This window comes from Apium graveolens, chromosome 3 (genome assembly GCF_009905375.1).
Source record: "Apium graveolens cultivar Ventura chromosome 3, ASM990537v1, whole genome shotgun sequence".
Classification (NCBI taxonomy): Eukaryota; Viridiplantae; Streptophyta; class Magnoliopsida; order Apiales; family Apiaceae; genus Apium; species Apium graveolens.
Window position 1 is genome coordinate 155,174,426 of NC_133649.1, and position 21,648 is coordinate 155,196,073.

At 39.3% G+C, this 21,648-nt stretch overlaps 1 protein-coding gene across 1 annotated transcript; it reads left to right on the forward strand.

Moving 5' to 3' along the window:
- The first annotated feature begins 10,225 nt into the window (after positions 1–10,225).
- On the forward strand, positions 10,226–13,211 carry LOC141714659 (uncharacterized). Its single transcript, XM_074518164.1, has 4 exons — positions 10,226–10,567; positions 10,927–11,560; positions 11,863–12,213; positions 12,913–13,211. The coding sequence occupies exons 1-4, from the start codon at positions 10,226–10,228 to the stop codon at positions 13,209–13,211; spliced, it is 1,626 nt and encodes a 541-aa protein (XP_074374265.1).
- Positions 13,212–21,648: the final 8,437 nt, after the last annotated feature.

The window sequence follows — 21,648 nt, forward strand, 5'->3', positions numbered from 1 at the left end:
TAATGATGAGTTAAAAAGAAACTTGATTCCTTTGAATCATCTCATTTGATCATTATTTAACCTCAGTTATCACTATTATGACTTGCTAAGCTAGTTAGCTCACCCTTGCGATTCTTTTATATATTTTACAGTTGAAAAGATTATGGATGATAACGAAGTTCCTCAGTCCAAAGTGTGGGCTAAAGTTCCAGTTGAGTTGAGTCGAGCTAGCAGAAGATTCATGCGGTAGAGAGATAGTCAAATTGTAAGAATGATTGTATTATCAATTGTAAGTTAAATTAGTTGGGATTTGGTACGTTGTAATAAAGGTTAAGATTGTGGCTTGTTTTCATACTTTAACCTGTTGCGATCCGTGGTTATGTGAAACAGGGTCATTGCAATTAATATTTTATGTACAGGTTTATATATTGTGAATGTGTTATGGACCCCAAACTTCTGACCCGGGTTTGGAGGGCGCCACAGGTTGGTATCAGAGCTACATGTTATAAGTCACTGAAACAAGCTTAGATTATCGGGATTGGGTAGAGGGTTAGGATTAGGAATAGGAAATAAAAAGATAAGACATTGTGAGATTGAGTGCGATGGTATAGTAGGTTTCCGGCACAGTTCGTATTACGATTCGGGATTCTCAGCTTGCGACGTGATTTCCACACAACGGGAATGGCAGATCCTGATTTCCCGATCTCCTCTGATCATTTGGAGCTATCCGTTCGTGGATCGTCATCTTCTCTCATATTGGGTTTGCACCTTGTTCCTCCATCATCATTAATGGTAATACCTTCTGTTATAATGGTTGCACTTCTTCAAGCTATTCTACGCTAATTTTCCGCCTTTTGATGCGAGATTACCTATTCAAGAACCTCTATCTGTTTATTCTTGTTTCACTGGACATTCGGCTGTGAGCGTATCTCTTTAGTTTACCTTACATCCTGTTCTATACCCCGAGTTTAGAACTTGTCTTACAAAGCAATTGTACCTACGAGGATGGATTCGAGAGCTACAGTAAATGGTGAGCGCTTGAGATATAAATAAAGGTGAAAAGAAGTTTAGAGAGAAGATTTAAGTGTTTTAGGGGATAGCTGTTATCGGGTTAAAAGAAGTCATTAGTGACCAAGCCAGCCATGAATAATTATGGGATGAATTAGATGAATCTTGAAAGAGTTAAAGAGAAAGGTATAAATCTGGAATTTTGGTGGAATTGAATGATGGTGATATGATAAATGCGATATGTAAAGTAGTAATGTGATGTGATACGAGCAAACTTTGTTCTATGAAATAGACTTATTGACTATTGGATAGCCTATTTTACTTAACTACTGCAACGACAATTGAAGTTTCATCGACTAAGGAAGGTAAGTGGACACGATGAAGGAGAAAAGGTAGATTTGACGGGTTCCGACAACACAGCTTAACTCCTAAGCCGACTCTTTAAATTGGAACGCTTCTATTTACGCTCCTAGATTCTAATATACAGTAAAGACAATAAACCAACACTTAATCACATAATTATAATCACATCACATAAAGCATACTTTATTGACTTAATTACATCGCAAAATTCTCAGTCGTCACAACCTTGAATGGTACTCAACTGAATTATACTACTACGGAGAAATAACTTTTAGCTATTGTCTATGGTTTTGAGAAATTTTGATCTTATCTACTTGGGACTAAAGTGACAGTTTTCACTGATCACACTGCAATTCGATATCTCGTCTCAAAGAAGGAATTGAAGCCTAGATTGATCGGATGGGTTCTGTTGCTCCAAGAATTTGAATTAGAGATCAAGGACAGAAAGGGGACTGCAAATCAAGTCGTTGATCATCTATCTCGTTTAGAAAACCCTAATGTTATTTCACTGGACAAGACATTGATAAATGAGTCTTTTCCCGATGAGCAGCTGTTTGGAGTGCAAGAGGAAGAACCGTGGTTTGCAGACATTGTGAACTACCTTGTGAGTAGTATCATGCCTCCGGACTTATCATATGCTCAAATAAAGAAGTTTCTACATGAAGTAAAGTGGTATATTTGGGATGAGCCATTTCTTTTTCGTCAAGCAGATGACCAAATCATCGAGAGATGTATTCCTTACAGCGAAAAGGGGAAGGGGATCTTGCGAGATTGCCACTCAACGGCTTATGGAGGACACTATGGTGGAGAAAAGACAGCAGCTCGTATTCTTCAAGCAGGTTTCTTTTGGCCAACCTTGTTTAAAGATGCTCATCAGTTCATTTTGAAATGTGATCAATGTCAATGTGTGGGTAATATGTCTAAGAGGGATGAGATGCCACTTAATGTGCTTTTCGAGGTTGAGGTCTTCGATGTTTGGGAATTGACTTCATGGGGCCATTTGTCTCATCTTGTAATAATCGGTACATCTTGTTGGCGGTCGATTATGTGTTATAATGGGCTGAAGTTAGCGCGTTGCCAATGAAAGATGCAAAATTGGTGCTTAATTTTCTTCACAAGCAGATATTCACAAGGTTTGGAACTCCAAGAGTCATAATCAATGATGAGGGGTCGCATTTTTACAATCGCAAGTTCACTACTATAATGCAAAGATATAATATGAATCATCGCATTACTACAGCTTATCATCCTCAGATAAATGGTCAAGATGAGGTGTCTAATAGAGAGATTAAGCGCATTTTAGAGAAAGTTGTGTGTCCCTCAAGGAAGGATTAGTCTTTGAAGCTTGATGACGATGTTTGGGTGTATAGAACAATATACAAGACTCCATTGGGAATGTCGTCGTTCTAGTTGGTTTATGGTAAGGGGTGTCATTTTCCGGTGGAGCTCGAGCATAAGGCATATTGGCTTTGAAGAAGTTGAATCTTGACTTGGACGCGGCTAGAAAGAAGAGGATGCTTCAATTGAATGAACTCAATGAGTTTTGACTTCAAGCTTATGAGAACAACAAATGTATAATGAGAAAGTCAAGAGGTGGCACGATAGGGGTCTAGTGCTCAAATCATTTGTGCCCGGGAACAACAAGTTCTTTTGTTTAACTCTCGTCTCCGTCCTTTTTCCTGGAAAGTTGAAGTCAAGGTGGTCAGGGCCCTTCATTAACAAAACTGTATTTCCACATGGAGCAGTGGAAATTTTTTAGAATGATTCGGGCCAAGCATTTAAGGTAAATGGTCAGAGGTTGAAGCATTACTATGGTGACACGGCAAACCGCGAGGTGGTTAGTGTCGTTTTATTGTCTGTTTGATCTCAAGATTCTACGTCGAGCTAACGACGTAAAACAAGCGCTTCTTGGGAGGCAACCCAAGTTTGTTGTACATTGGTAAGTAGATGAAGCAAGAAGAAAAGAGAAAAACACAAAAAAATCAGAAAAAGAAAAAAATTCAGGGCCAACTTCAGAAGCCAGGCGCGCCCGCGCTGATCTAGTGCGCGGCCGCGCCATTTTTCCAGAAACCAGGCGCGCCCGCGCTGCGCGCGGTCGCGTCGATTTGGCAGAAGGTGAGCGCGCCGGCGCCAGTCTAGTGTCCGGCCACACCGGGGTCCCGACTCAGAAAAATAAAAACAACAGTTTGTGAAGAGAAAATCGGGGTTTTTACTTCAAAATCAATTTCTACCCGAATTTTACTCTTCCACATCCTAAATTTCCCTCTCCAAATCAAATCCATTACTCCCACGATTCCCATAATCAATTCCCACTTCTATTCCATATCTAATTCTATTCTCACCACCTATATATATACACACTTATACACAAACTTCCCCACCACTTCATAAATTCTCAAACACAAATCTCTCTCAAACACTTATCTTTTATTCTCTCTTATTCAAATCCAATGGCACCTAAGAGACAAAGAACTCAAGTAAGCAACATCACCATCGATTTTTCATCTGCGGGTGGTGTGAGGCCGAGGTTTTGGACTCCATAGGGTGAAGAGGAGTACACGAGGCTTCTCTCGAAGCCTATAGCAAAGGAGCGAGGTTTTCTGCCATCAGGGAAGGATGGTAAGTTGTTAGAGATGATTCTGGAGATGGGCTGGGTTTCTTTTTGCGAGGCTCCCGCTGTTGTGCCCATGAGTGTTGTGCGAGAGTTCTATGCTAATGCGAAGGCGGAGAAGAATGGCTTCACGGTGGTTAGAGGGATGACTGTGGAGTATAGTGCTGATGCAATAAGGAGGGTGATTGAGCAGCCCGCAAGGAAGCCCGATCAGGACACTTGGAATGATAAGACTCCAGAGGACTTCAACTTGGATCTGATCGTTGCTACTCTGTGTGTGCCTGAGACTCACTGGAAGTTCAAGAGGGGCACAACTTATTACTCCATGTTCCCTGTGTCGTGCATGAACAGGTTTGCACGTGCATGGAATTCGTTTATCTGTGCTAACATCATGCCATCTTCTCATGTGCATGAGATTACGGTGGAGCATGCTCGTCTGTTGTAGAGTATTCTTCAGGGCGATTATATTGATTGGGGATGGTTATATACCAGGGGATTTTGAGTTTCTTGAGAGGAGGTACTATGGGTTTTGTACCCTATGCGTCCGTGGTGACGAAGTTGTGCGTGGCAGTTGGTGTTCATTGGCCACACATGAGCAGCTACAGCTTCCCAATGCTCCTATCGACAGTTCTACACTGTTGAACATGACTGAGTGGTATGGAGGAAAGCCCGATCCTAAGGGGCTTGGTTATTCATATGATCATCTGCCAGGTGGTAGGCCAGCGAATCAGACTTTTGCTGGTAGGACGCAGCAGGCAAGGAAAGCAGCTTGGAGAGCTCAGTTGGGAGAAGAGGCTGGTCCATCACAGCAGGAGCAGGAGGAGGCAGGAGCTGATGTTGGTGCTGGTTTGAGTACGATGCAGTATAGGCGTCTAGCGAGGAGGATGGATGCTCTGCATGACATCCATAGTCGGTTTGCACGTGATCTCACCCAGGTACTTGGGACTGCATTCAGAGCCACCAGTGTTGACATCCAGTGGCCAGTATTTGGTGATGACTCCATGTATCCACCTCTAGAAATGCCTGACACTCCACCCGTTGAGGGTGATGATCCTGATTCGGAGTAGGTATGCCTGATTCCTTACAATTACCTTCAATAAGGACAGTGAATATTTTAAGTTTGGGGGTAGTAGTTGAAGGAATATGTTTTGTGTGAGTCGCATATAGTTTGCATAGTCATGTTAGTTTAGTGCATATAGTTGCATATTTTGCCATTTAGTAGTTTTTTTTATTTTTGGTAGTTTTAATGATAGTTTGTTCATATAGTTTCATGCATTTGCATAATAACATGATCCCTTAGATGATTTTGCCGATTGATTTGTGATGTTGATGCTAGTGTAGTGATGTCGTATTTAGTGAAATTAGGTCTTATCGAATTGATTTACATGCTAGAGGCAATTGTATTTCACTAATTCCTATAGGTTTCCTGAGTGCTAGATCATGGTCATGGTTTGTTTGTGTGTCGAGGTTTAATCGCTTGTTTATATTTAGAATTTAGGATATTCTTTTAATAATAAATTAACATGGATATTTAAAAATTGGAAAAAAATTGGATTTCATTGCTAGTTTTGTGGCTAGGTGTCAAATGGCTAGTAGCCGGTTCATATTTATATGAGTAGTCTAGGGTTGAGCTAGATGGAGTGAAACACACTCGTTTAGAAATTTGAAAAAGAAAAAAAAAGAAAAGAAGAAAAGAAGAAAAAAAAGTATTTAAGTGTTATGTAAAATTGATCACGAGTGAGCTCTTTAGTACTCGAGTTATTAAGTTCTTAGGGGACTTTGTGTCTAGTGACCTAAGGCTTTTATAGTCTGGGATCCGCTAACCTAACGCTCGCTACATGGATACTATTGTATAAGTCTTTTATGGACCTCACTCATTGCACGGTCAGATAAGCATATTTGAGTTGCTTTATTGTGAATAAAAGCGTGAATCCATGTAAATTCCGATATAAGAATTGAAGTGTCATAAGTTATTTTGAGTCTAGCTTTTATTCTATTTATAACCTTGCGACTGCTTTGATGAGTAGTGAGTCATAATTAGTGATCTAGTTGCACTAGTATATCTGTAAGCAGTTGCACACACGCACGTCTCTGGTTTGTAGATTGATTTGTGAGGTTTGATTTATCTTTATGCGAATAACTGTATTTGTTGAGATGTTGCTGTTGATTGGTTAGTTATTCTATGGGGATCATTGCATTCATGCATTTTTATTTCTTGTTCTTTGAGTCTGTTAATGCTTGAGGACAAGCATCGATTTAAGTTTGGGGTATGTTGAGTGGCATTTATGACACTTTATTATGCTCCGTAAAGCTTTGAATTGGTGTATTTGTACTCAAGTTGGTGTTTTAATGTGTTTTTGCATTTTCATGCATTATCCAGGTAATCAGGTGAATTAGCATTATTTTGGTGCTAATTTGGTGTTAGGGAGGTGTTGGAATAAAAGCTCTTGGAAAACCGGCTCAATCAGCAAGGAAAAAAAGAAGTCTGAATTTTATTCAGGAGGTCAGCGCGCCCGCGCTGTGATAGCGCACGGCCGCGTCCGAAGTCTAGAAACTCTGCGCGCCCACGCTGATCAAGCGTGCGGCCGCGCCAGGTCGAGAAAAGAAATCCTGATTCTATTGGGCTTTTGATCCAGAAGACTTCTACTCTACATGTGGCTGCTATATATACATAAATAAGCTCATTTTTTAAAGAGAGACATACGAGAGCACAAGAAGAAGGCGTAAGAAGACCGTTTTAGCACAATTCAACCAAGGCAAAGAAGATCTAGTTTTAACTTGTGACGTTGGATGCTAGTTTTCTTATTCTTGAACCTATACTCTTGTTTTGTACTTTGTTTATTATTCATTTATAAAGACTATGTTTATTATACCATGCTTTCATCAGAACCCACATTGATGATGAGTCCGATCATGGGCTAATCGTTATCGTGGGGTTCTAACGGATTTATTTATGGATTTCTTTAGTTGATTTATTTCGATGCCTTAGTGTGTGGTGATTGTATGATAACCTAGTATTGGTTGTGCTTATTCGTCTTATGAGCATCTCGAACTTATAAGATAGTGTGTTAATTCTTAATAAAGTGAAAGTGAATTTAAGGATATAGAACTTGCCATACTAGCATAGGTTCATGTGTTATTGTTATACATGATTCGTAGGTAATTTTAACCATCTTACTTGCCCTATGTAATCATGATAGATAACTTGTGCGTTAAACCATTATGTTGTCAAATTCTATAGACATATAGGGTCTCAATATAATTAATGTCTATTCAACGTCTATCTCTTTTATGGATGTCTGGTAGTATGGTATTCGTGCAACGAAAGTTGGCGTTTATCAGTTTCGTGTTATCTGATTAGTGTCATCACCATTACATGCTAAGGTTGAGAATGAAAAGGCTATTGAATGAAGTATTTAATGAAGTTAAAATCCCATGTTTGTTATATATATTAATTCAACCATTCTTATTCTCTTAGTTATAATTGTTAGCTTAAGTTTAGTTGAAAGCAACTCAATTTGTTAATCGTCTTAGCATTTAATAATAACCATACATTATTGTATAGGTGCATAAATTGAACATTAACCTAAACCAGTCTTTGTGGGAACTAATCTGATTTATATCTTATACTACTTGCGAGCACGTATACTTGCGTGAATTTTAGCGCATGTTTAGCGATTAACAAGTTTTTGGCGCCGTTGCCGGGGACTCAGTGTTAATTTTATAGTTTATGTGTTTGTCATCAGTGGTCGTTAAAGTTCATTGACTCGGACATTGTTACTTATCTATTTCATTGCCTTATTTTAGGTACTCTAGCGAGCGTGTATGCGTACGCGTTAGCGGGCTCGTAAGAGAACTCTGGATCAAGCCGATGAAGAAATTGTAGTGATTCAGAAGGAAGTTTTTGAGGACGAAGAGAAGGTAGAAGAAGAAGAGAAAGTCGAGGAACCATCTTTAGTTATAATGGGAGATCAAGCAGAAATTCCTAAGGCTTTGATGGACTATTCTCAGCCTAAGATCAATGATATTCTGTCAAGCATCATCAGGCCAGCCATCTCGGCTAACACTTTTGAGATCAAGTCAAGCACGAATCAGATGATACAGAACTCAGTTCAGTTTGGGGGTTGTCCTATAGAAGAACCCAACATGCACATCAGGGATTTTATCGAGATCTGTGACACTTTCAAGTTCAATGGTGTAACTGAAGATGCTATTAAACTGCGACTCTTCCCATTCTCTCTTAGGGATAAAGCTAAGTGTTGGTTACATTCTCTACCACCAGGGTCATACTTAATTAATACCAAAAATAAAATAAATTACTTATTTAATTTAAATTCATAGTTTTAAATTATTTCTCCTTCAAGCGTTCTTTGTGTGTGACCCTGTAGGTTATTATTATGTTCGCAATAATTTTAATATCTCATATTAAAATTATAAACAATGAGCGGCATCTAGATAATTGCTACCCAAGTAATAATAATTAAATTGGTAATTCGATTAAAACTTTCATGATAATATACAATGTAATATAATCCCTTTAACCAAATATTATAGATTAAACTAGAGGCATGTAATATGGCATCCTCATCATAGTCTAATCCAAGTTTTCTTGATCAATGAGTAGACTATTATATCAAATCAATATTTGAGCGTGACCACGCATTTCATAGTCTAGCTCACAAAAGAGGCTAATAATATCACCCCTAAAATAGGAGGATTAAATCCCATCTAGATCATTCCTATTTCTCATACGATTCATAATTACCCAATGTCCACTTTTATCATTACCCGGTCAAGGATAATTTTCAATGGAATAAAGTATATTAATCCTTGTATAGAAATATAATGACTACAGGTCTAAGGACCATTACATTATTATCACTGTGAGAATAACTTATGACACTATAAACATGTAGTATCTCATAACGGGTCAATCCAACACCATGTATCTAATACATGTGCCTGTGTTTTGACTTTAATATCACCATACCTATGATCAATGAGATGTGATCATCAGTCAACAAACATACTAGTCTTAATGCATTATTATTGTCCCCTATAATAATACTCGACTAGGGACCTTTAGGAATATTGATACTATTCTCATAATCTCATTTCTAAGTCACCTATTTAGAGATATAAAATTGCATATCATATTCCAAGGATATTTATTAATCCAACATTTATATCGCTGTATATAAAGAATTAATAAATTATAAAAGGAATAATTGATAGAACATAAATATTAATAATCCAAATGTCTTAAACTAAAACATCATAATGTTGTCTCTAGGGCGCAAACACTAACACAAGGTTCACTAAATATGTAAGGTTGAACGCGCCGAGAAGCCAAATACTGATGGAAATTGAGAAAGATAAGGATTTTAGATGGCCGAAGCCACCAAAAGGGGACCCCAAGAAGAGAGACAAGAACCAATTTTGTAGGTTTCATAAGGACGTTGGTCATGATACCAATGACTTCTAACAGCTCAAGAACGAGATTGAGTATCTCATCTGATGAGGAAAATATGAAACATTCGTCAAGGGCGATGATGGTGGAGGCCACAAAAGAGATGATGACCAATGGGGTAACAACAGAGGTCGAAACCTGCAGCCCAGAGGGCCAGTGATCAACATGATCTCTGGATGGCCAACGGCTGTTGGGACAACAAAGAATTCTCGAAAGGTTTATGTTAGAGAGGTGATGGGTATAGTTGGAGACTCACCTAAACGTGCCAAGACTGAGATGTTAGTTGAATTCAGTGACCCTGACCTTGACGGTTTGAAATTACCTCAGGATGATCCTGTAGTTGTCATTCCAATAATTGGGAATTGTCCTGTCAAAAGGTTCCTGGTTGACAACGGAGCTTCCGTAGATATTCTGTTCCATGACACATTTTTAAGAATGGGGTACACTGACTCTCAACTGACCCTCGCTGATGCACCCATATACGGGTTTAACCAAGTGGAATGTCAAGTAGAAGGAGCAATTCGACTCCCCGTGGCTATTGGAGAAGAGCCTAGAGAGGCCACAAAGATGTTAAACTTCTAGGTTGTCAAGGTAGTCTCTACCTACAACGCAATCATTGGGTGAACAGGGATCCACGCATTTAAGGTCGTGCCCTCAACCTATCATATGGTACTCGAGTTTCCAACCAGAAATGGTATCGGGGAAGAGAAAGGAGATTAAAAAATGGCCCGAAGTTGCTATGTAGCAGCACTTAGGCCCGATGGAACTGGGGGCAAGTCCTCCCACTAGAAGACATGGATGTCCGAGAGAACGATGAGCGTCAAGGGAAGCCAGCTGAGGACTTGGTCCAAATTTTCTTAGACCCGTTAGACCTTGATAAGGTCACCTACATTGGAGCATCCTTGGGGAAAACCCCGAGGGACCAATTGACAAAGTTCCTACAAAAGAACAATGATGTCTTTGCTTGGACATCGGCCGACATGCGTGGGATCGACCCCAACCTTATGACTTACAAGCTAAATGTCGATCCAACTCGGAAGGCCTTTCAACATAAGAAGAGAACCTATGCACCAGATAGACTGGAAGCCATTAAGCAGGAGGTTGAGATTCTTCTTGAAGCTGGATTTATCGAGGAAGTACAATTCCCCGAATGGTTAGCTAACTCTGTGATGATAAAGAAATCCAATGGGAAGTGGAGGATATGCATCGACTTCACTTACCTCAATGATGCATGCTTTAAGAAATGCTACCCTCTACTAAGAATTAACACCCTGATCGATGTTACTTTGGGAACGAGATACTAAACTTCATGGATGGCTTCAGTGGTTACAATCAAATTAAAATGCACAAGGATGACACCCGCTAGGTATCTTTCATTACTGACTTTGGTGTATTTTGCTATCTTGTTATGACTTTTGGGCTAAAGAATGCATGAGCTTTTTATCAAAGATTGGTGAATAAGATATTCGCTCATCTAATCAGAAAAACCATGTAGGCCGGCTATGTCGATGATATGTTGGTCAAAAGGCTAGCCAAGGACGATCATATTGATCATCTCAGAAAGGCATTCGAAGTGCTGAGGCACCACAAGATGATGTTAAACCCTGCTAAGTGCGTCTTTAACGTTGGGTCTGGAAATTTTTTGGATCACATGATCTCGAAGAGAGGAATAGAGGCAAACCCCGACAAAATAAAAGCCATCCTAGACATGGAGCTGCCTCACTCTATAAAAGACGTTCATAAATTAACGGGGATAATTGCGTCCTTGGGGAAGTTCATCTCGAAGTCAGGAGACAAGTGTTTACCCTTTTTAAAAACTTTGAAGAAGGTGAAGAATTTTGAATGGACTGCTAAAAGCCAAGAGGCCTTTGAACAGCTAAAGAAGCATATGAGTAAAGACCCTTTGTTGGCCAAACCAAGTCCAGAGGACATCCTTTACCTATACCTTACGGTCTCTGAGCAAGCTGTGAGTGCCGTTTTGGTGAAGGACGAACAAAAGGTTCAAAAGCCTGTCTACTATGTAATCAAAGTGCTCCACGAAGCCAAGTTGAACTACTCCACCACTGAGAAGTTTGCAATCGCCCTCATAACAACCTCCAAAGCTATGACCATACTTCCAGGAAAACAAAGTAAAAGTCTTGACGGACCAACCCTTGAGAAACATCCTTCACAACCCTAAAGCGAGTGGATGGATCATCATATGGGCAATTGAGTTGGGAGATTTGATATCAAATACAAGCCTCGTACAACCATCAAGGCTCAGGCATTAGAATACTTCATGGTCAAATGCATCATTAACGACCAAGAAGTCGGGGGGAAAGAGATAATAACCAAGAAAGAGGATATAAGGATAAAAAAGAAGACTTGACTCTAAAGGAGTATTGGGTTCTCCATTTTGACGGAGCGTCCAAAATAAAATCTATTGGTGCAGGCCTAGTCTTGAAAAGCTCTGAAGGGTTTATGATCGAATATACTTTGAAGTTGGACTTCCCTACTATGAACAACGAAGCGGAGTATGAGGCTTTGATAACCAGGTTAGGCTTAGCTAGAGTTGTGAGAGCCAAGAGTCTTAAAATTTGTGGAGAATCAAGGCTCGTTGTTGCCCAAGTCAATGAGGAGTTTGAAGCCAAAGATGATGCCATGTCGAAGTACCTAAGGGTCACGAAAGGAAAACTGACTCAATTTGATGAATGGTACATAAAACATGTTCCGAGAAAGGAGAACACAATGGCCAATGCCCTTTCCAAGTTCGCCTCATCTGAAATCGAGAACTATCCAAGAAGTATCTACTTCCAAGTCCCGAGGACCCTGAAAATTCATGTCATAAACTCGATAGCAACAATTAGCCTAACTAGCTACTGAATTGATCCCATCAAAAACCACCTTGAGACAGGTTGGCTCCCGGACGATGCCCAAGAGGCATGCAAGTTATCAGTGAGAGCATTGAGGTACTATGAAATCGAAGGCCTTTTATACAGAAGGTCTTTTGTGATCCCATAATTGAAGTGCTAAAGACCTCACAAGGTAGAGGAGATACTGAAGGAAGCCCATGAAGGGATTTGTGGACAACATTTGGGGGGTAGGGCCCTCGCTCATAAAATAACCCATCTAGGGTTCTACTTGCCAACAATGTTAGCCGATATAAAGCCTTATATGAAAAGTGTGATAGATGCCAGAGGCACGCTCCTGTTGTTCGAAAGCCCCCGGAGATTCTTACATCCATTAGCTCCCCTATCCCTTTCCTATAGCATCGGGATAAAGGAATTTCATTATGGTCGCAACTGACTACTTCACTAAGTGGATTGAGGCTAAGGCACTAGCCAAGATAACCACCAAGCAAATTTCTCAATTTTTCTGGGAGAATGTGATATGTCGATTTGGAATCCCATGCATCCTTGTTACGGATAATGGGCAATAGTTTAACAAAAAGAGTTCAAGGAGTATTGTAATGACAACAACATAGAACTCCGATTCACTTTAGTTGCCCATCCCCAAGAAAATAAGCAAGAGAAAGACGCTAATCAAATTATCCTTGATGGAATCAAGAAGAGGGTTGAATGCTCAAGAAACACTTGGGTGGACGCGCTGCTACCTCTACTATGGGCATATTGTACTGCTTGCAAAGTTACAACTGAAGTCACCCCATTCATGTTGGCCTATGGAGCCGAGGCAGTAGTGCTCCTTGAGATCACCCACATATCACCGAGGTTTGAAGTTTATGAACCTGAAACTAATGAAAAAGGCATGGGGCTCACTCTCGACCTCATTGATGAGGTCTGATATGAAGCCAACGCCCGTAATGCAGAGCATTAACACAGAGCTTCTCTGTATTACAACATGAGGGTTAAAGAGAGGTTCTTCCGACATAGAGACTTGGTTTTGAGGAAGATTGAGGCATCGGGAGTTGGAGAGAAAGGGAAGTTAGCCTCGCATTGAGAAGGACCTTACAAGGTCAAAAAGACACTAGGGCGATGATCATAGAAGTTGGAAACTTTGGGTGGAGATGAGGTCCCCCGAACCTGGGACGTATCAAAACTAAGGGTTTATCATGTCTAGGATAAGCAACTTATAATTTTAGAAGTTAATAGTACATGTAGTTATAAGTTCAATGAAACTATTTATTTTTAATGTAAGGGTTGAAGCCATTTTTTAGGATATTATCCATCTATGCAAGTTTATTTTATCATCTTGTCTATCATTCATTTATGTATAAGCATTGGATAAGTGCAAGCCATGAAAGGCCAAATACCAAAAATAGAAGACAAGTAAATAAACAAGCTAGTAGTGCATAAAAGATAAAAGATTTTGAAGGATCACAAGTCAGTCCCGAAACAATAAGAAAACAAATGCAAAATATCTTAAGGCCTCACAGGGCCATGAATAAATAAGTCCTAAATCAAAGCCACAAGAGGCAATCAAGGCCATGCAAGGCCTGGAGATTACTCCTCAGAGGAGCCTTCTTATTCTTTACCCCATTATGTGCCATCTTGGTAACCTCTCTATCATCCCCATCTTCACTGGTCTTGCTATCAGAGCTCCCCGAAGAGGAAGAGGAGGAACCCTCAATTTGAATCCTCTTTTCTTGACTGGGATCACGAACCTTCCCATATAAGGGACCTTTGGATGGAGCCTTCCCATTTGGACTTCCTCGAGCAGGGTCTTTCCCTTTTGTTTTGTCATGAATAGGCACTTCCCTCTGAAGTCAGAGCGGCTTGAGCTAGAGCCGGAGTGATGAGGAGCCACGATTGGCCCTGAGTCAGGTACTTGAGTGACTATGGTAGTGTTAGATAAAGCCCAAGGACTAGGTAAGTCTTCTGGCTAAAAAATGTCAGGATAAACAACATGGACCTTAGTAACGACCGAATTCCAACCAAGTGACAGTTCACCGGATGCATCTCATCATCATGCTGATCCACCAGCTAAAGGAAAACATTTGTCTGATGGTAGAGATTAACCATAATATCCCACTCCATCTTTTTCCTCCTCGCAAGGATGTCATACTTCTTCTGGAGTGTAACTTTGTTGTCCTCATCTATCATAGCCCTTGACTCCCACTTATTGGAATCTTTCTCTCACTTATTCTTTGCTTTCTCTAAGGCAATGTTCTGTGTCTTCAGATTGCGTCCTTGAAGAGCTAAGGCATTGAAATGAGCATTGGCCTAAAAGAGAGTGGGCAAGTATCAAATAGTTAGTGAAGCCCGATTGAACCAATCAGAGTAAGCTCAAGAAGAGCCGGAAAACAGACTAGAAAAGTTTAAACATGCTAAAAAAATTTAGCATACCTGATACAAGGCATGAGCCCCCAACATATCCGCCTCCAGAAGCTTATCAGGGGTGGTGACCTCGATCAGGTCAGGAGCAGTGGTAGCACACCTAGACCAGTCTGGAGCGAGCTCCGGACTCCCGATCATAGAGTCTTGTACACATATCCTCTAACTGCACTCAAAAGGGGTCTTGCTATTTCCATCGGAGCCCTTCACCCTCTTATTTCCTCCAGAGGACTCCTCCAAGAAAGCGGAAACCTTAGGAGGAAGACGAATTGCTTCTTTAGTAGCTTGATTGATCATTCTCCATGTGGGCTTGATCCCTTTCTTGGCAGCCTCTGCGTCCAAGGCGTCAGCAGCTGATATAAAAAGAGAAAACATTGGTATAAGAATAAACTTGTTCAATATTGAAGAATAAATAAGTATAATACCCTCAAGTGAAATACCGCTAAGTCCATCTTCGAATAGCGTTATCTCAGTCCTAATATGTCGAAGGTGAGTCCGACCCTTGTCACTAATAAGAGCATCTCGGGCATAACACTCTAGAACAGTAAGTTTCAAAATATTATTGGGATGATCAACTATATTCCCAAAGCTAGGCACAAAGATATCTCCCCAGTCACCGTCTTCTAGTTAAAGAATAAAGAATTTCTTGTTCCAGCCATGATAAGAGTCGGGAAGGGAAATTAAGTTAACAATGTTGTCTACTCCGGGTCTATGATTAATTTGAACCCATCCATCCCTTACCAAGGGAGAGTTCTTGAGCAAAAAAATACTCCTAAAGATGGTGGTGCTTAAAGGAATTCCCAACTGATGGCATCTCACTATAAACACAATAATCAAAGCCCATGCATTTGGGTAAAATTGGAAAGGATGAGCTCTTATTTCTGAAAATAGATCCATAATTAAAGGATGAACATGATACCTTAGTCTCGCAATGATAGAGCTCCTGAATACAAATAAGCGAGTAGGACTCCGGTGACATGTTTGGTCGTTATCACAAGCCATAAGGACTTTCATCCCTCGAGGGAAGCTATATGTTTGTTTGATGTGCCTGAACTCCTTCTTCTTGAGTTCATTAACATGGCTAAAAACATCAAGGTGAACAACAGATGGAAACTCCTCGGCCAAGTCATGAAACATATTTGATGATCTAATAGCTGTTGAACAAGGTTTCAAAGACATATAATAGTTAAGTAGCATACCTCGTTGTGATTTTGCCTTTGCTCGACGAGCAAGCATCTCAGACAGGGAGGGAGAAGGGCCATTGTTCCCACCATCATTGTAACACCCCCAGATCCGGGGTCGGGGATCCGGGTTGTCACGGTCTTTCTTTCCACAATATCACTTCACTTAATTAATAATAAATAACCTCATGCTGTGACCCCATACTAACACACACCACAACCCGTTATAGTCTCAGAGATGAAATTGAAATAAGTACAAGTCTTTGAATCCATAATTTAAAATTATTACAACCCAAAATGATTACTTGATAATTTACAGTTAATTGCCATTATCTGCCACAAGTTATAATTATACATAATTTGATTCTCAAAGTAGAATGCCTGAACTACAATGGATCTACCTCTGCAGCTATAGCAGCTACAACATCATCGGGAAGACGCGGGACGCTTCCCACGCGCTTGCGCTGGGTCTGCTGGAGTCTGGCCATCTCTCCTAACTGTTGTTGTGTGATGAAGAAATAAAGCAAGAGTGAGCCTTACAGCTCGCAAGATAATATATATAGTGATAACAATAATATAAGTATCTAAATGGATACTTAATAGAATCTCTATCATGCGTAAGATAATTACTTACTAGATATAAGTAAAAACAAGGAATGAAGTTACCAATACTTCACCACGCTTATATCATTTATAAAGCTACTTGAACTACCCCCGTTCAAAGTATTATAAGTTTTAAGAAAAACATCCCATAGATGAGACCACAAGTTAAGACTTGAATAGATTCAATCTTTGAAATATTATTGAATGAAAAAGTTACGAGATACTTTATTTAGTCCCGATATATATATATCCACATATATATCTCTTTAAACATTTCCTGGAACCTCTGTTATGTAAAGTATGAACAGAGTTTGAAACATCCAATATATTTTGGAAAGGAAAAGAATTTTGGCATAAACCAGATATCTTGCTGATCAGGCAAAGATACCAATAAGTAACCTTTTCTACTAGTAGATGGATGAATCCCCCACCGGTCATCACCCTGGCCTCATAAGGACCTTGTGCTGGACCGCCACCCAGCCTCTTACGCGTTGATGGACTGCCACCCAGCCACTTACACAATAATAGACCGTACCCCGGCCTGTCGCTTATGCCGACTCAATTAGATGGGCTTACTTCCCGAACATTGGGCAAGTAATCAATTCATTTACCAAAACTGCAACCTCGTTGCGAATATAAAATACACCACAGAGCCGGATTCCCCAGGTTTTGAGCGAGTATTTAAATCCCCTTAAAAAGGAAGATCTAAAATATAAAAATGAGTTTTGGGATCCGCTCTAACTTTTAGAAATCATTTTGAAGACTCGAAAACACTTTAAAGAGTGTTTGGATTAAAGCTGATTTAATGAAGTAAATCAGTCCCCAGAATATTTAGAAAATGACTGAATATTATTATTTAAATAATATTCCCATAAAGAATAATCTTTATAAAAAAAAAAAATAATTGAAGTAGAAGTATTAAAACTTATACTTGAAACGAGTATTAAATAACCCAAGATATACTTATATGAAAGTATTATCTTTATTTGAATAATCGAAAATAAGTTTGATTATTGACACCTTATTCTTTAATAAACTAAAGAATATACCTCAGCACATAATCGGAGTCATAGATCCTCAAATGAATATTCAAATAATATTCAGTAAATAATATAAATTGAGTCATAAGCCTTCGAATGAATATTCAAATAATATTCAATAAATAATATAAAAGAGTCATAAGCCCTCCGATGAATATTCAAGATAATATTCAATAATAAAATAAAGGAGTCATAAGCCCTCCGATGAATATTCAAGATAATATTCATTAATAAAATAAAGTTATCGAATAAACCTTATTCGATTAATAGTTTGGAAACTATAACCATATATATATATATCCATATCCATATATACAAAATTACTCGGGATCCTCGACTCCCGGTTTTAGAAAATATTTTCACCTTTGGGTCCCTATACTAAGGGTATATGCAAGTTACCGCTATCCTCTAGCATAGGTATTATCAACTGAACCAACAGATATATATTCCAAGAATATGAAACAGGCATGCATATATACCATATCACATGCTACAATATATCGCATCATTTGCTAATTATCCAACATGCATCTATCGCAAGATAATGCAAATACATATATTCATCACAACAACAATATAACGGATAGAATACTTGCCTGAGCGACTTGGGGGTGAGAAAGGCTCGGGACGAGTCTGGTAACCTATAAACAACAAGTAAGTTGGAATTAAACCAAAATCACTTGTAAATCTATACTTTAACTAACTTAGACTCTAACGCTTGTTTTGCGCTCACTGATTTGCTTAAGTCACTCGGGTACCCTCGGCTCCACCATTTTTAATAATTTAACCTTTACGAGTTTTAAAGCGATTCCTTCACGAGTGTCTTACCAACTGCCTAACACACTTACCATAAATGTTTCATACATTAATTAACCCTTTTTGGTCTTTAACCTATGTTTCAAAGTAAGGCGAGGGAAAAACTTTCGTTCGCGAAACGCCGTTACTTGAAACGGTCGTTTCTCCTAAACCGTGCATCGGAATCGAACGAACTGCATATCAAAACGAAGCTCGTAACATGAGCTATCTAAACATGGCAGTGGTCATAATCTAGCAGGGGGTTCTCGGGTCCTAATGCTATGCACAAAAACAGTCCAAAGAAAATCGGACGTTACGACGGCTATGTTTACGCGATTTCCCAATTTTAAACCATACAAAACCAACCACAAACCAACCTCAAATCCAACACACAACAAACATCCATCCTTATCACATCATAACAACCCCAACCAATTCAATTTAATCATTCATACTTATGCCTAAACTTAACTTTAATCATACTTAAGTTCCTTTAAATCAAAACCACAACAATTACCATTCCATTTCACTACCATTCCAAATCCCAAACTCTAAATCATAACAACAAACTACAATATCAACCCACTAATCAAAATCATCTTATAATATATAGGAATCTAGGGTTTGGAGATGGTATACCTTCCTTGAAGTGGTGGGTGGAGCTAGGAAGCCTTAAGAAGCTTTGAGAAGTCTTAAGAATGCTTGGATCTTCAAGAAAAACAAGAAAAAGTTCAAGTTAAAAACTTGAAAACACTATTCATTGTCTTCTTCTTTGATTAAATGAAGAAGATTGAGAAGGAATTAATGGCTTAAACTCATGATATAGTCCTAACTAAGCATGAAGATGATTAGGGAATTATCTTACCAATTTAGGAAGCTTGGATCTTTGATTTTGAAAAATCTTGCCTTTAAAAATGCTAAAAGCCGAGAGCAAATGAAGAACTAATGCCTTGGTTGCTTTTGATTTTTGATGGAAATGATTTTTACTTGGCTTGGTTGACTTGTTTTGTATTTGATTTAGTCAATTACCTTCTTGCCCTTGAAATTGTGTGGTTACAAAGCTACCACACCTCCTTCCTTCCCATGTCATGCTTATGTCATCCTCATGATGTCATCCTCCCTTCCTTGTCCTCTTTCTATTGGTTGGATGACATCATTCCCACTAATCCCTTTGATTAACTTCCTAATCGTTTGCCTAATGACCGCTGATCTGTTATACGGTTCGCTTAACTTTCGTTCTCGTTTATCGTTTGAAGGATCATACCCGGGATCTTATTACTTAGGTTCCCTTAACCTTTCTCAATACATTATATTCCTTTTTATGATCCTCTATTATAATCCTTTAATTTAAATCCTTTTTATCCTGTTACCTTATACTCAATTCTCTCCGTATCTTGTGGATTTCCGGGAAAAACCAAAGTGTTCGGAATTGGATTCTGACGATCTTTACATACACTTATATACTTCATAGAGTACTAATAATATCCCAGAATATCCATAACAGAACCCCTACATAGTGTGGCATGAAAAGTTTCTTCATTCAGCTAAAACACTATTCACAAGGGTTACAAAAAAAGTTGAAAATTTTGGGGTTATTACAATCATTCTCGCCATTCCCATCATGGGAAGGGCCACTGTGTCCTTCAGACATCTTCGAGAAGAGATTAAGTAAATCTTAAAAAACTTGAAGAAGGTAGAGCTAGAGAGAATTTGAGAAGTTGGGAAATGAGAAGTGAATGAAAATGAATGCTTCTCCCCTCCTTATATAAGAAAAAGGGCACCTGCTAAAACAGGTCACCACTCAGGCTGGTTCGTATTTGTAGGTTATTTACGGGTTAAATGCCTACAGATGACTAAAACTACCCGAATAGAAAAAACATCTAACTAACGAATAAAAGCTTCGATAGGGAAAAATCCAAGGGAGCAATCACTGAATTCACGGAGACAGTCCTAAGTACGCTTAGTTAAAGTGAAGATCAAATATTAGTCTCTAATTAGATTAACGCTAATCTCCGTAATCAAGAAAATTAATTAGGAAACTTAGAAATGAATTTTCAAGAAAACTAACTTTAAACATTTGAAGGCCAGCTGTGGTAGTCACCCCGAGCGCTCTCGGAAGAGTGAGATTACATATGAAGGCTTTTCAGCTGTGGTAGTCACCCCAAGTGCTGTCGGAAGAGTGGACTCGGAAGAGTATGATTACATTTGAAGGCTTTTCAACCGTAGTAGTCACCCCGAGCGCTCTCGAAAGAGTGGGATTATATTTAAAGGCTTTTCAGCCGTGGTAGTCACCCCGAGCGCTCTCGAAAGAGTGGAATCGAAAGAGTAGGATTACATTTGAAGGCTTTTTAGCCCTGGTAGTCACCCCGAGCGCTCTCGAAAGAGTGGACTCAGAAAAGTAGGATTATATTTGAAGGTTTTTCAGCCATGATAGTCACCACGTACACTCTTGGAAGAGTGAACTTGAAAGAGTAGGATAACATTTGAATGCTTTTCAGCTGTGGTAGTTACTTATACACTCCTGGAAGAGTGAACTCGGAAGAGTAGGATTATGTTTGAAGGCTTTTCATCTACATAAGAGCATCGCAACCAATCCAAATCTTTGAGGTTATGTACCTTTGGTCGAGTAGGCTCTAAAAGAGCCTCCCGGCGGAGTAGGAGATGACCAGCCAACAAAAAGTACAAGGATTTTTTGAAAAATCAGCCAAGGAGGCCACAATCACACCCTCCAGCCGAGCTAGGGGGAATGAAGCACCCCTAGTGTCACAGCCTCAACCCCTTCTTCCCAAAATCTTTCCAGTCTTAAGTATGATTTAGATTACATAATTATTACAACCAAACTTATTTAACAAGTATGACACAACTAACTTAACACAGCAACTCAACAAACCATATTTAGTCTGACACAACTACCTCAGAGGAGCCTGGTACGGAAGGATCTGGAACTCTGCCCTGACTACGGCGGAAGAGTCTCCTAGGAATCTGCAATATATATACAAAACATTCTGCAAGGGTGAACAATCAATTGCTCAGCAGTACCACTACATGAATTATAAGAAAAATAATTTATGATAAAATAATTATGGGAACAGAAGTTATAACTCGTTCACAAGTAAAACAGGTATAAACTGGATATCAACAACTAGCATGCTCTGTAAAATAATAACATCAGTCGTGTGCTGTGTATAAATACCAGAGTCCAATTTTAGCATGCTATTTTCATTTATAACTCAACTATATAAATCACTTGTTCCGTTACGGGAACCACAAAACCAAATCAGATACGTAGTGGATATGTAATGACAACTGATCAGGATATCAACACCAG

Bases quoted from the DNA above. Each gene is read 5' to 3' on its own strand.
- LOC141714659 (XM_074518164.1), top strand. From the start codon at position 10,226: ATGGATGTCCGAGAGAACGATGAGCGTCAAGGGAAGCCAGCTGAGGAC. The intron at 10,568-10,926 runs GTACAATTCCCC...AAAACCATGTAG, and splicing joins AAGCTGGATTTATCGAGGAA to GCCGGCTATGTCGATGATAT. The intron at 12,214-12,912 runs GTATCTACTTCC...GATTCACTTTAG, and splicing joins AATCGAGAACTATCCAAGAA to TTGCCCATCCCCAAGAAAAT.